At 37.0% G+C, this 16,469-nt stretch overlaps 1 protein-coding gene across 2 annotated transcripts in view; it reads right to left on the reverse strand.

Moving 5' to 3' along the window:
* ube3c (ubiquitin protein ligase E3C) overlaps positions 1–16,469 on the reverse strand; it is a 33,116-nt gene that overhangs the window by 4,097 nt on the left and 12,550 nt on the right. For both annotated transcript variants that reach the window (XM_077229108.1, XM_077229109.1), the window contains exons 15-23: positions 14,631–14,735; positions 13,221–13,308; positions 8,403–8,500; positions 8,015–8,147; positions 5,869–6,116; positions 2,305–2,517; positions 1,229–1,417; positions 887–953; positions 351–481 (exon numbers count right to left, since the gene is read on the reverse strand). In XM_077229108.1, coding sequence (XP_077085223.1) covers positions 351–481; positions 887–953; positions 1,229–1,417; positions 2,305–2,517; positions 5,869–6,116; positions 8,015–8,147; positions 8,403–8,500; positions 13,221–13,308; positions 14,631–14,735 — 1,272 coding nt within the window. The remainder of the gene's footprint in view (positions 1–350; positions 482–886; positions 954–1,228; positions 1,418–2,304; positions 2,518–5,868; positions 6,117–8,014; positions 8,148–8,402; positions 8,501–13,220; positions 13,309–14,630; positions 14,736–16,469) is intronic.

Here is a 16,469-nt window from a genome sequence, read left to right on the forward strand (position 1 = left end):
AAAACTTTTTTTTCACTTCATTATTTCTCCGTTAAGGCAACACACCTTGCAGGGAGTAGACGTCTTTGTGGTGGGGATCCTGATAACTTTATTGAATAAAAATATAGAAATTAGGAAAAAATCATAAGCAGGTGCGAGTTAGCATGAACTTCATCTGAACTTCATATGTGATAACAGAGGTGCGAGTCAAATCGATGGTGCTCAGACACGGGGTTGGGTTATGTCTGTACATTTCACTTTTCCAGTGAACCCACCTAAAGCCCCTTACAATCTCAGATAAAACATTAACTCATCTTTAAAGAGTTTAAAGAGAATCATATTTTCAGAGGGTTTAGGTCAATGTCACTGACCTTGAAGCCTAAGAGCGGAGGTCGTGAGCAGCTTGTAACAAACTTGAGAAGCTGCCGTTTCTCCTCATCACTGAAACTCTCCACCACATCCCAGAAAATGTTGATTACTGGATGATTTGCTGAATAACCACCTGAGTAGTGCAGCAACAGTTAAGAAAAACAAAAAAATATAATACATAATAAACAATAAGTCTTTCATAACTAAACCCTTCTAAATTATCAGATAATACAGCATCTCAGCTATGAGCTTTAGAGCAAAACATGGTTAAAACATTTTTAACTTTTTTACTACATCCTGTTTAAGTGGAGGAAAATTTGAAGCATCCGAGTTAACACTTACAGCTGGAATACACTACATGACTTAAAATCTGAATTTGTAGTTAATAAACTCTCTCCATAATGGCTCTCCATTACTTATAAATAAATACAAGACAAATGTAAGAGCAACATGACATCTCTGGAAGGAAAGTAAGAGAGGCTAGTATATCAAGCTAACTCTATAGTGATAAAAAGTCTGATGGATGTGCTTGTAGTACCTGAGTAGTTGGTAAATTTCTTCAGGTCATCCAGACAGATGGGCACGTGTGCACCAGAAATCAATACCTGAAATTATAGGTGGACTTAAGTTGTTTACATTTAATTAATGACAACAAAAAAAGTTTTCAATATTGTGTGGTGATAATATCTGTTGATGTTATTATTATTAATCCTTTCTGACACATAACTGATTAGTTTGTGTCAAGACATGTGCCCTTTGTGTGTGTGCATGTGTGTGTGTATGTGTGTGTGTGTGTGTGTGTGTGCACGTGCGTGTGTGTACGTGTGTACGTGTGTGTACGTGTGCATGTGCGTGTGTGCGTGCCCAGGTAAGCTGCTACCTGAATTTCCTGCTGATCAAACATTCGCAGCCACTCCAGGTTGACCACGTTAGCCAGGCCCTGTCGAAAGGCCAGGCAGTGTGCTCGGATCTGTTTGTTCAGACGGTAATCAGCCACTAAATGGATGTAGGCTATCCTGTTGGCTGTGGTTACCGGGATGTCCTTTCCCCCTGGTTTGAGCTCAACCACCTGGAAAACGAAACAAATAAATGAAAGTGTAACAGGCACTGTCTCCCTGGGTTCAGTGATGATTTAATTCCATGTTGAAAGTGATACAGTTCAGCAGCAGAAGAAAGTGTTAAAGGCAACTGACGAACATAATGGAAATGAGTGCACATGAACACCCTTTACCTAATGAAGGGGAAAGTAAATAAGAGTTTGCTTGTACTTTGGTACCTTAGTAATAAGAAAGAATGATCAAACTGTTTAATTTTCTCCATTCATAGCTATAAGAAAGAATGGTCAACCTATTTATTTTTTTCCATTCAACCAAAATAAAAGTTTTTTTAAAATAAAAATCAGTATCAATTATCATTTCCATTCAACTTGCTAGTCACTACTGAATTACTATTTAGGCTAAATCTACCACCCTGTTACCCATCCTGTCATAGTTATATATATATAGTTATATACATTTTATATAAGGACACAATTGTTACTAATATTTGACCTGAGTTGACAATCAATATTTTCTGAACATTCAATACCTCCTTTCATTAACAAATTTTTTTAAAGATTTTTTTTTTTTTTTTACTTAAACTTGAACCAAATGTGGAGAGCACACACAATTTCCCTCCATACAAAACAGGTTGAGTTGGTTTTCATATGTTTGGAAGTGAGGAGTGGCACTACCAGATATCAAGCTGGATGATTAGACCTTATACTTTGCTACACAGTTTTCCTCCCAGTAGGTGTGTTTGAGCTGGTCAACAGAGAAGTTCTAGACAGAGACGTGCTTTATCTCCATCAGCCAAGACTAACAACAGTTAGATCAATCATTAACAATGCCAGAGAACAAGAGATGGAGAGAGGAGAGACAAAAGACAAACAAAAGGGCATGGGGGGGGGTTGTTCACCTGTGCCTCCCCAAGATCATTGTTGACCACAGTGAAGTTAAGGCCGAGGTCTTCCACATCACCTTCATAGCTCTTGAGGAAAAGCAGGTTTCTGTACATCTCTGGGTCTAGAGAGGCCAGATGGTGGATGTCCACCTCTGAACTGGTGCCTAAAATCTTGGAGAGGAAGAAACTGGCAAAAGGCAATTCCACTAGCATGTTTTCATACAGCGCCTGGGAGACAGAAGACAGAGAGACATACATTTAACAATATGACCTCTAGGACTGTTAAACGCTGTGTAATGTAAAGTAAGTGGCAAAATGTTGACAATATCTATATCCTGTGGGCTAATCTGTCCCAAATACTATTGACACCTTATATTAAAGAAGCTCAAACTTTAAAAACATCAACTGTATCCTTAACCTCTTGTTCCATTAAGAAGCACAAGGAAGGTGAGTCCTAAAAGCTAAAGTACCACAACAGTCCTAAAAAACCCATATCTGAGTTCATTAAAATATACAGGCCTTGAATAAATGATTGCACTTAAATCCTTCAACCACATAAGCTAAATGGATTATAAATTTTCCAAATCTCCATAATGCATGCATCTAAAACACACACGTAGGCTGTAAATCAGAGCATTTCTTAAACACAGGTTAATCGTGCAACTTCAAACATGGGACATTTTTTATGCAAAATAATCCACTTAGCAACACTCTTCCCACGAGCCCTGTTGTGGGAACATATGTGCTGCGCCCTCCTGAAACCTATCAATAACGGCGCTCCCGAGAAGAAGCCGCAATAAGGATATGGAGGCACAACGCAGCCTATTTTTCAAACCTTCAAGTTATTTATGGGTGTTTATTGCCAGAAATTGTGCCAAAATGATTTGGGATAAAAAGGATTAATGAATGGCCAGGACTTTTAATATAAGTGAGTGCAGTGGCAACGCAATTAATGCAAATTGTGGCACCATCAGGAGAGTAAACGCCAACAACTTAGCAGCTGCCTTCTGTTTCTGCCAAATAAATTTGTAAATTTACAGCATTAAGAATCAATAAAAAATTTAACACACTTGCCATCAATCAGGAGTTCTGACCTTCTCTTTCCTCTCTGTTGCCCTTTGAAGAGGGACAGTTAAGCACTGCTTGTTGAACTGCAGAGCACGTGGCACTTGTGACTCAGTTCGTATTTGAGGGCATGTGTAGATTAGAGTGTGAAAATACTTCAATTCTACACAAGGGTGGGTCTTTAATTAAATGGCTGTAGCATGCCTTGATATTTAAATAAAAAACATTTATTTTTCAAGTATCCACATTCAATATTTTGAAAACACCTTTTTCTTCTACATCATGATCTATAATGCACCCATCCCATGATGTCTTCCTGATAAAGACATGTTATAGCAATTCTACAAATTAATATTGAAAATTGTATTCGTCACATACAGTCATGTATAGAAATACAACTTGCAGTGAAATGTAAACCTGGTCAGTGTCTTAGACTAAACCAAATAAAAACATTTAAAAAATCATGAAATGATGAAAGATAATAATAAAACAAAAACATTTGCCAAAAACTAAATTTTTAAATAGAATTGTATGTTGAATGGATCTGGGAGTACTACACTTCTTAAATGGTAGCTGAAAGTATAATCAAATCAATCAAAAGCTTAATCAAAACATTTAATAAATAAGTGAAGTGATGTGTCGACCCTTGTAAATGACCATGGCTCCAATTCTGTGTAAATCACCGGTTAGCAGGACCACACAAAATCTGCATTTGCAATCATGTCTAAACTCTCTTAAACCTGATGACACAAATATGGTCTGCAAAGCTAACAGTATAGGGCTCAACAGGATTTTATCCAGCTGGTCCAATCAGGCAAGAAGTTTAGATTTCATGTAATATATGAAGCCACCACCACCACCACCAAAAAAAAAAAAAAAAAAAGAACTACTGACAGGTTTGGACAAAACCTTTCACCAAAGCCAACTAGATAACTTTCACATGGTGACACAATGTCAAAATAAAAAAATAAAAAATTGCAATGCATCACAAAAAGTAAAATTGACAGGTCTCTTCGTTGGGCCCTGCCACAGTTACAGTGACGCAATTGTAATCTATACAGATCGTCTTTATAACAGCACTAAACAAATATCAATATCCCACTCAGTCTGCCACTCCTTCACATATTTATGGAGAGAGAAGGAGGGTTAATTGAAAGTCAAATTGTAATTAATCTCGTCACCTTAATTGCTTCGCCCATTACTAAGGAGTGGGGGCAATTGAATGGAATAAGATCAAGAAAGTAGGAGGGAGGGGGCCAGCCATTCCTTAGGGTAGGAGCTCAGTTATGTCCCTTCCATCCTACAAGGTGTGTGTGTGTGTGTATGTGTGTGTGTTCATTATAGCTCTCTAATAAGTGGCCTGAATTGCCTCTTCACAAAGTGTGTTGATGCCCGTGACTGTAAAACAGATCAAAACTCCATTACCAGCAGCACGGCTCGAGTTATTTATGGTGCTAGCTGATTAAGCGTCCATGGCCAAATGCGGTGGCTACACAAACAGAGACGGGAAATCGTGGGCTAATGGAGTAGCCTAATTGAGCAGCGAGCTTCTTGGCATGAGGTAATTCATCTACCCTTCCCCCAGTCAATGTGATTTGTGATAAACAATCCTGGGCATACGCATTAATGCAACTTTAAAAACATTAGCGGCTAATAAATACCAGCTAGCGGCCATACAAAAGAGATGACCAAAACAATAGCGTCAATAAATTATGGCTCAAGGTGTAGCCATTATAGAAAAATACTAGGCAAATTTAGGATAATCAAAGAGTTATCAAGATGGTTTTATTGTAAAAAAAATAAATAAATTCCACTTATTACGAACCATTCTAACCATTAAAAAATAAGCATGCACTTATATCAAATTCTTTCCACCCTCCAACAAAAACTAAGTACTGCTACTGTATATACAGATTCCTGCAATGCTTGGAAACAGTAAACTGTAATTTCTGTCGCTAAATTAAAGCTCCTAAACTACTTTGAGGCCTCATACAATTAGACAAAGTAATGTAATTGTGAGCAAATTATTTAATTTACAAGCAACCATACATTTCTAGTATTTTGATGGAGGTTTATTAAAGGTAATTTACTAAATGATCTTAGAAAAATAAACCTAGACAAAGAAAAAAATATTTGGCTCAAAAGGCCACAAATAAACTTGACTTTAAACTTCAGTGACCTCATAAATCAAATGCATATGATCTATAATGTTAACTAAGCTACTCAGCCTGAGACCACTGATTGAACCTGACCTTTGACCTTCAGCATTGATCCAAATGACCCCATTTGACCCCAAAGTCAAATGAGAAAACTTGAAAAAAATGAAAAGACCAGCCACTGCAAGTGTTATTAAATTATTAACTTGCAGTGAAATATGTTAACTAAATCGTGAACAGGTGTAGCAGGTGATCAAGCTGATTTCGTAATGCTCTTGGGTCTCTATGCCACTGAAGAGATAAAGAATGTTATAGTGTAATGCAATACATCACATGATCCTTGTGAAACTGGTCTTACCTTTCCCAGTATCCTGCCAAGAAAGTAGTAATGACGGGTGAAGGATTCTCCCACAAGCATCTCTGCAGTTGGGCTCGGATAGAGAAGCCCTTCATTAGTTGTCTTGAAGAAGCCTTGGTTAGGATTAAAGCCTGACTTCAACAGTTCATTCAAGAACTCTCGAAATATTCCCCCTCCATCAATGCCAGCTTCATCTAGCCCATGAGCATTGAGCAGATGAACTCTGATCCTCTTCTTGAGATCAGGTTCTGAAATGGAGATAAACAAAATGTATTTAGAATGCTCCACATGCACCGTAAGAAAATAAATATCTGTAGAAAAACGTAAAGGTGCTGATAATTTACTGACAGGACATTATCCGTTAAAGGGATAGTTCACCCAAAAATCTAAATTCTGTCATTACATACTCAGCCTCAGGTTGGTCCAAACCCATTAGACTTTTGTTCATCTTCAGAACACAAATGAATATCTTTTTGATAAAATCTGAGAGCTTTCTGTCCGCAACTGACACTTTGACCCCATTTACACCTGGGATTAAAATGCCATCTGTAACCAGATAAGTTAACCGGATAATAAAAAACGCATGTTAATGCAAGGTGTAAATACGTTGTGATCGGATTGTGATCGGATTTCCCTTACCAGAACTTTACCGGATCTTAACTAGGTGTAAACACAATCCGTACGACGTGATGGCATTCGTACCTGCCAAACGTCATCTTCTGCCCCTGCTATGTTGACAAACTACAGCTGATTTCCCGCCACCTCAGTGCTCACGCGCAGGTGTCACTCAATGTGGATAACGAGAACGCATTAAAAATACAAGGTGTAAACGCAAAGGTAAGATCAGAACACTTATTATCCGGATAACTTATCTGGATACAGATCGCATTTGAATACCAGGTGTAAATGGGGTGTTTGATGCTTCAAAAAGTTCATAAAGAGATAGTAAAACAAATCCATATGAATTGAGCAGTTTAGTCTAATTTTTCTGAAGAGACTGCCTTTATATAACAAACAGATTTAATTGAGGCTCTTATTCACATATAAACATTGATCAGTGGTAATAAACAGAAGGTCAACTGAACCTGCTTGATGCACGAGAACAAACCTCATTGGTTCTTGCTGAAGCTCAAACGTGCCGCGTAACACATGAGAATCAACCTCATTGGAGCGAACATGCTTAAGCTTATGTTTACCACATCTGATATGTGAGTTGATGAATGTGTGAATAATAATAAAAAGCGATATAATAATATAAAGCGATCGAGTCTCTTCAAAAAAAGGAAATGGCTCAATTCATTTGGATTAGTTTTACGATCTCTTTAAGAACTTTTTGAAGCACCAACAAAAGTGTCAGTTGCATAGCTCTCAATGGAGGGACAGAAAGCTCTCAGATCTTCATTTGTGTTAAGAAGATGAACGAAAGTCTTACAGGTTTGGAACGATATGAGAGTGAGTAATTAATGAACCAACCCTTTAAGTTTACTTTTCCTTTAACCCTAAAATAAAACACAATGCAATGCATAATTCAAAATAAGAGTAAAACACCTGTGAAAAATATTAACAATACATTGTGCCCTATTTTACAGACTTTTAGTAATTACATCTGTATGGGGTGACCTACCTCAGAAGTACAGAAGGGAATAATATTATGAGAAAACAACAATTTATGTGACAAAATTAGAAAATCAAGTTCTCATTCAGCTCTGCCAAGCAATGAATCAAACACCAAATCCCTGCACTACATTCCTTCTTTTATGATTATCTGTTTCACTTGGATGTACATCGCAGTACAGAAAAAAAGATCTGTTGCTACTTCCGTTACATATAAACTTCGAAGGCTTAACACCAGTCTGTGCTATAGTCAGAAAAACATTTACCAAAAAAAAGCAAACACTAAAATTTGACAAAATCTTCTGTCATCTATAAATGTCTGGTGCTACACAACTAAAAATACTTTTCTCAGGTACGTTCTTACACTCAAGAGGCCTCGCCCCAAATTCATCAAAACAGCTGCTATAAATTATTGTATCTTATACCTTTAATTTCTCATCCCAGTGTTTATGAACATCACATTCTGTATGCGAATCGCTTTTTATTAAAAGAGCTTTCAGCATATTTGAAGGGGAAGGTTTGCCTTGTTTACCATTCTCGGGGGATAATTTATCATATGCATCTTCATAGATGTAGTTCCGCCGAATAGTGACGTTAACACCATCCAAAAAAGGGCCCTCTCCTTGCACCTCCCGCTTATCAGCATAGATCAACTTCTGGAAAATCTAAAAACAGAATGAAAGAAGTTTAGCTGATTTAAGTCAGTTAATGGATGCAAATTTGAGCATGTGTTAATTTAGATTCTCACTTTCTCACCATTTCTTATCAAAAGCACAAAAACAAATGAAAGAGTTTGTAAAAACCCAATGCTATTAACTAATTACAACTTTCAACCTTCTCTTTAATTCAAAAATCATTGAATTTTTAGACCAGTGCTGAGCATGAAACGGAATCCATATCATACCAGTAATGGCTCTTACCTTCACACGCTCCTCAAAGGGCACAACAAACGGTAGTTCAGTCAGGATAGCCAAATGTCTCTCCTCCGATACTGACAATGGTGGAGGCTCCAGTCCAACTGTGCGGGGGACAACAATCTTTTATTACACTTTATTAAAAAGGTCATCTCTGAATATCTCCTTGTTTTCCGATCCTGTTTCCCCTTGTATCCTTGTCACTGTTTGTCTTTAAATTGTGCAAGTAAAAAAAACAAAAACAAAAAACATCTACAAATCCTGAATAATGAAATTATGAAACACCCAATACGCCTTTAGGAATCTATCCCAATATTTTTTTATTACCTCACTGTTCAATTTACAAGGACAACAAAAAATATAAAACTGACAAGCAATTTACTGTACAACCACAGAATCTTCATCCATCCTGTTGACAGTCAATCGCTAATGCTGTATTCACCACCCAAAAACATATACTACCAGTCAACCAAAAAATTCTTTCTCACCTTCCGCACCAAATCAGCATATTAGAAATACAATAAAATAGAAAAGTTGTTTTAAATTAGGGCTGCCCGATTATGGCAAAAATTATAATCACGATTATTTTGGTCAATACTGAAATCACGATTATTTAACAAGATTATTGGTGGGTGATATAATCAAAGTCTTATTTCAGACATCAGATATATACAAAGTTCTGTCATTAAACTCTAGATGGCACAGGCTGCAAGGTCCTTAACTCAATTTGTTAGCGATCACATCATTATCTATATAGCAGCAGCCAATGAGCTAGATGCTAAACATTCAAATACTTGGCATTGTTTGCTTTTAGCAGTCAGAAAATACAGAAAATAGATTATAGATATAGATAATATATACTTCAGCATAAACTAATACAAGGTTAACTAATGTAAAGGTCCTCAAAACAATTATAGAAAACAAGTAAACAGTCAGCAATATAATAAAAACAAAAAATAATTCTCATAAACAAAACTGACAAATAAATTCAACAGAACAAAAATAAAAATTAAATAAACAGTGCTTTAAGTTTTTCAGGAAGATGTACTAGGTTGTATTCAGATAAGTAATAGCTAAAATAAATGGAATATAACAAATGTAAAATAACCCTGCATAGTCTTCACTGTTTACATTAAATACAGATTAATACTTAACAGGGGTGTGACGAGACACTTATCTCACAAGACGAGACACGAGATTGGGTTCATAAGAACGAGACGAGACTTTTGCATACATTTTCAGAAATCCTCAATGATGAAATTCATGACTGGAAAAATAGTATGCAGGTGCATTTTGAAATGTTTTAACTAATAATATTATAATGCATGTCTTTTCAGGTCTACTTTATGAGTATGAATTATCAAATGCATTGAAAGAAAACAATATACAAGCACTGTAAAAGGTTTTTACTGACTGGCTTTTCACCTGTATGATTTCACATTAGTCTCTTCAGACCTTACTGTACATGAATTATGATGAGCTTCCAGAACTTCTGATTGAGGCTGTGTGTGACCTCCTAACTGAACTCCTTAACACAAATTCACCATAGAAATAAAAACAGTATAAATAACAAAATAAATAACAGTGTTCTCTTAGTCTTATTAAGTGCAAGTGCAACCATAATCAAATTACTGTAGCGCACAGACTCTTTATAATTGTTGTGAAATTGCTGTTTTTATTTTGCACCGGCAGTTATAGGGTTATAGAGGGAGCGGCGGTGGCACGAGATCTCGTCACACCCCAAACACTTAAAACTGCGGTCCGTAGTTTTTCTTTGTCACAATCTCTGTTCGAAATCTGCAATTGCAGTTATTCACGGAATTATCAACTTGACGTGGGTTGTGCCTCGGCACGGCACAGCACGGATGAATCCAATGTTTTGAGGAGAATGTGCGGCTGTCAGTCACCGCGCCAGTGTGAATACTGTCATTCGGAATCACAGATTTCACTTTTTGGAAGTATGACCAACATAAGAATATTCACCGGAAAATGTACATCTGAACATGTAAGTAACATCCACTTTTGTTCTGACCAACTAAGGGGAAAAAAACATAGCAGTAAATCGCGCTGATTAAATCTAACGATCGCTTGTATCTGATCGAACCGTGCAACTTATACTTTGTTCTCAAATTATTAATGTTAACAACATCAGCATTGCATGACTACATTTAATGCCCTTCCGATATTTATACTTGTTTTCGCATGGGCCCGGTTACAGTCTCTTTTTTTCTGTAGAGAGTAGACACTCGGAAGTTGCTTGCATTTTACAATGGGTGAATCTCCAGTTGTCACTGGTGTTTGAAACTTTCTGGATCCGTCATCAAATTGATAACTTTAATTATATCGAGTGCCGTGAGAAAAGGCTATAAATCTCCACCTCCAACATCCTTGCACGCAATATAGCCTACTAGCCAATAGGGGTGTAACGATGCATGTATTAGTATTGAATCGTTCGGTACGTGGCTATCGGTTCAGTACGCATTACAAACCGAACGATTCGTTGGACCATTTTTCCTGCCGACCAAAATCTGCGCTGGCGCGACCACTACAACGTTGCGGAACATCAAATGGCAAACGTAATGAAAGCGGACCGAAACTGAGCTACTCATTATTTTGTGCTTCACGGACCGTTTATCAGTTTGGACCATCAACATTAGAGCAGCGTGAGCCGATCCTGATCAAGCGACACTGTTATACACAGCGCTGAGAGATCCAGTAAACATAGCATTTGAATTCGCCACTGAAGTAATAACATCACTGCGAGATCTAGTGAGAAGCACTAACATTTCTCCGTTATTAACGGATCAAACAGCGCTGACGTGGAAACCAGGAGAAACATTGTTCCATGAATGAACTAGTTATAGGTTTTAAGTCCACAGATCAGCAACATTCACCATGGATTTAATGTAGTAACACTAACTTGTAACCATGGAAGTTTGGCAGAAATAGTAAAATGCTTTCAAGTACATCACACATCTTTTTCATATTTAAATGTTATTTATAATGTGATGACCAAAACATTATTTATTCATCCTTCAAAGATTACCCCCATTTATTAAACTAAAAGTTTCAAGATGTAGGAAAACTCACACTTTAAAACTAATTTTTCTTTTAATAAATAGGAAATTTATCTGGCATTTCTTTCTTTTTGCCGTAGCCTATCGAAAACGTACCGAACCGTGACACCACTGTATCGTATCGAACCGAACCGTGAATTTTGTGAACCGTTACATCCCTACTAGCCAAGACACCTTCTTTATGTGTACAGATGTGACGTAATGACACAAAGTGTCATTTCATGCTCAAATTTCCCACGTAAATTCACCAGTACTACTGAAATTAAAAAACGTTATTTCAAGCTTACCGTTCTGAATCGAGGTATGGCAAGCAGATAGTTTTGAACACTGGCTGGTTATGAATGTACAATTTATTCAGGATAATTTTTAACCCAAAAAAGTTATGGACTTAAGTTACCACTTAAGCTTAAAGCTACTTAAGTTTATTTAAGCATATTTAAGCACTTAAGCATATTTGTGTGTATTTGACCATTTAGGCCCACACCTGAAGCTCAAAATATACTTTGCTCTACCACATTTGGCTACATCTCGCAGCGCTCACACAGAAAGTCGCCTGGGGAACAGTGTCTCTTTCGCGGCTTAATGCACTTTTAATAACACTATTTCATATCAAGCACGTCCCGCAGTATAGCAACAGTAGAATGCATTTTACAACACTCGCTTATCTGGCTGTTTTTGAATGTTAAGTTGGGCTTTTAGGGAGGAACTAATGGGCACCGCTGTGAAGTAAAGGAAGGTGTGCTGGACAAAGTGCAGCAATGGCACAATAATTGTTTTACCTCGATTATCTTTTTTTCATAATCGTTGGAAGCCAAATTCGAAAATCAATAACAATTAATCACACAGCCCTGTTTTTTTTTTTACTGTATTATTTAATTAACAATGGTGGGACCTTATGCTTCTTTCAAGAACATAAAAAATATTATTGACCTCAAACCTTTGAACGGTAGTGTATATCCACATATTTTTTCCATTCACAACAAGGTCAAACCATGTGGCAGTAAATTGTTAGAGATAATTAACCTGCACAAGACAATGATGTCTGTTGCAAAAGACCTACTTCATTTACATCTGTACACTTGCTCAACCTTGAGTGAGGTCTCCTTCCAGCCTTGCTGAATGCGATATTTACAGAGCATCCCATTAAAGATCACTCAATCCCCCTCTGTCTTTCCTGCCACACACTTTTAATTAACTCAGCAGCGATTTGCCCATCCACCTGTCCTCTCCCTCCATTACAGGGACGTTTGTTTTGTATTATACAAACGTTTCGACCACGGGAAAAAAACTGCCATAGCAGCAGATGAGAAGTGTCATTCATCTAATACGTTGCTTGCATGGTGGAACGATTCTACTCAATTAGTCAGTTCTTTCTCTCTCTCTCTCTCTCCACAAACCAGCCATCAAGGGGCCATCTTGGTGGAGAAATATGGCGCAGCATGGTCAATACAGGAGCCATTCGTCACTACCTCGCTAGTCCATTTAGGGAAATGAAAAAGGTCCGGACAAACAGGCAGCCAGATGTGTCCAGCCTTAGGCTGATTGAATTTTTAAGCACATGTGCTCCAGGGTGGCATGGGAAATATCAGACACACTGGTACTAGTTAGCATTAAGACCCTCTTGAGTGTTCTTGCTTTGGAATGAAACTGCTTGACAGAAGCCATGTCATTATTACCACATGTTTTTGTTTGTGTTTCACAACACTTCAACTTAGATGAGGTTGTTCTCCACAAGTATAAGTCTTACCATCTAACGTGGACTGAAGTGGTCCGATACGTCCCATTCTCCTGGTTCTCCACACATGTCTTGCAGAGGGCACATAGAGCTGAGTCACCTACGCATTAACAATAATATACAAAGCAAGTCAGTTCACTACAAGCTATTAGTGAGTTCATGCATTTTCAAACTTATTTATTTTGAAACATGTATTTTTGATTATATTAGGGATGTGCCCGAAGCCATATGCTTTATTCAGAAAGGCATGGAAAATAACGAATTGTACATAATAATAGAAAAAAATTCCTTGTGCTTGCTAGATAACAGAGAGGTGATAGCCTTATTTAATAGAAAAATATTAAAATTACAATGCAATATTAAATGTGTAAAGTTAATGAGTGTAAACTCTATGAACGCAGCGCCATCATCCGTGTTGCAGTTTCTGTATATTGTGTCTCTCAGAAATTAGAGCTTGTTAAGAAATACATCAACTAAGATACTGCATTAGACACATTTTCTACTATTTCATGTCTATTTAAACATACAATACATTACAAAAGAGAAACATTATACGATGTTTTTCTGTCTTGCTGGAGGCGGCAAGCAGACGTGTGACGTAAGTGGTGTGCGCAACAGCATGAGGCTTTCTGCCCTGTACGAGTCAAAGAAATAGAACATTTGTGTCTGTGACTCTCGTGCTGCACCACATGCAGTGTAGACAGACAGTATAACTAATTATAATGGGTTCTGTTGGTTTTTGTAGTTTCTGACCAATAGGAGCGATTTCTTATTAAAGCAATATGATTGATGAGGGAGAGCAATCTGCAGTTCCTCTAGTATACAGACAAACACACTGTCCTAAAGAACTTATTCCTCTTATTTAACATTTAGTACTATTGTTTAAATTAATAAAAAATTAATTAATAGGATATTTTAATTCTTTTTGTATTTAATTATTAAAAGATTAAAAATACATAAAAAATAAATACATTAAATAATAATAAAAAAACAAGAAAAAATATTTTATGAATTATAAAAGGCATACTTGCTATATGCAGGGAAGGGAAGGGAACAAAGTTACATTTAAATCAGGCTTTCGTATAGTTTAGACAAACCCTCGGTTTATGTCCCACCCATATTTGGCTTTATCTAAATACAAAAATACAATATTTTTGCCATTGCCACAGATACAAATATTGGCTTTGCTGCACACCCCTAGATTAAATAAATAAAACCATTACACTTTCATAATAAATTGTATTTATTCTTTCAAATGCAAATGCTTGCCATTCATTAGCAAAAATCTAACTAGCCCAGCTTTCATCGGATCTTTAATGTTTATCAATCAAATACATTGCAGTCAATTAAGCAAACAGCGAAACTAGTAATTCTGTTTATTACGTTTTATTCATATGATTAAATTTCTTTAATTATTTTTACCTTGTCTGCCCTGATGTTGACCTCATCAGACAGCCAATGACCCGATGGACAGAATGGTCTTCGAATATCTCGGGCTTTGAGCATTTTCACAAGGTTGGTAATCACCTACATATTTAGAAAAAAAAAGTTTAGCACAATGTGCATTCACAATCAGGACAGTGGAAGTTAAAAAAATATTTAAAAAATGGCTGATATATGAAAAACCTCATATTTTAAGCTTCTAAAAACATTACGATTTAGTCATTAACAGTTCAGCAACCAGAAAAAAACTATCTGCCCCATGCGTTTATCCTATTTCTTTAATAAGTATAATTAGTTTGTTGACATAGCTTATGTAATAGTGCAACCAAAAGTGGAGCAGCCAGCACAACTAACAAAGCATGCATTTTATTGACATCAGGACACAAATATACACACACTCAGGTGTGCAGGGAAAAGCAAAACAATAACAAAAAACACACACACTACTATTTAACAAATATATCTTTTCTAAGTCTTCGTTCTCTTTGAACACTGGGTAAGTCACATCTAAAGTCAGTTGACTTCATCTGAATTCACTTATCTACACTTCTGTTTAATACTCATTTTCTCCGATTACAGTGTCAAACAAACGTCTGGAAGGCTATCTCTAGAGAACGCCTATCAATCTCTGACCAAGGAATGTTAACGTCACTGTAATAACGGCAAGTGCAAAACTCTGTTGCTGGTGGGCTTGAGGGGCAGGGGGTCCGAAGGCTCTTCCTGTCTAAGTGGAATGAATAAGCATTGGTTAATTAGCCCATCAGGTTAAGTGCAAGCCTTTAATGGGTCTCTCCAAAACTCCTGCGGTGACATCTCTCTTCAAACAGGGCCAAGAAGAAAGTTCCATTAGCAATATTAATACAAGCTTAGTTGATCATTTTCATTCAATTAACTTCTTTCAATTAAATAGATAGCTCGACAATAGGAGTGATAAAACATCCGGAGGGACGGCCCATGGCTGGAGGCAAACATTAGTGTGTGAGGGGTCAGCTGCGTTAGAGCTGACTGTAAATTGCACATTCAATTTGGGAAATGCGTTTCTCCTGCTTGTACTTCTTTAATGGGTCGTTTTAGCTGACAGGAGGCGTTTTCCGCCATCTTTTGTGGAAATCTTTCAGAGCCTTTTGTGTGCTGTACTGACTCAACCAGTGGAACCCAAGCAATAAGATGTCTTTTAAAGTGCTTTTCTCAGAACAAGAGTCTTGCTGGAATAGTACAGAAAATTCCAGTGTGTTTGATTAGGGTTGGAGCTAAACTCTGCAGGACAGTTGCACTCAAGGACTGATGTTGCCTATCCCCGACTTAGGATCTGTTTCTATCAGTTTTAATGACAAAATAAAGGCATAGAACCAGCTTATTTGAAGTGCACTGGCAACATAGTTTTATATAATTAGTTTAATAATAAGGTTAATTAAAGGTTAATTAAGGTTAATAAAAACTATAAAAAGAAACCTTAAGATAAATACTTATGACTGTACAAAATGTTTAGCTGCAAATGAAACTTCACACTTATTTGTGACCTTTAACATCTTAAGATATAATATTCATATAAATTTAAATGATCTCATGGATGTGGCTGTTGTGGTTCATGGTCATAATGGCATCAGCTGCAGCAGTAAATGAGGCATATTCAAACAACTTTGACGCATTTTTTTTTACATTTATCCGCTTTAAATGCACATTGCCCACCGTGCACAGCTGTCCTAAATAAAGCCAGCGGGGTGGCAGGTATGCTGGAGCTTGGGCCCATCATCGCTGCTAGCAGCTATATTTACAATATTGTTTTTTCCTTGGTAAGGGTTCACTTTCACAAGGCAA

The sequence above is a fragment of the Siphateles boraxobius genome, unplaced genomic scaffold (genome assembly GCF_051911475.1).
Source record: "Siphateles boraxobius isolate OS27281-9 unplaced genomic scaffold, OSU_SipBor_1 130, whole genome shotgun sequence".
In the NCBI taxonomy this organism is placed as follows: domain Eukaryota; kingdom Metazoa; phylum Chordata; class Actinopteri; order Cypriniformes; family Leuciscidae; genus Siphateles; species Siphateles boraxobius.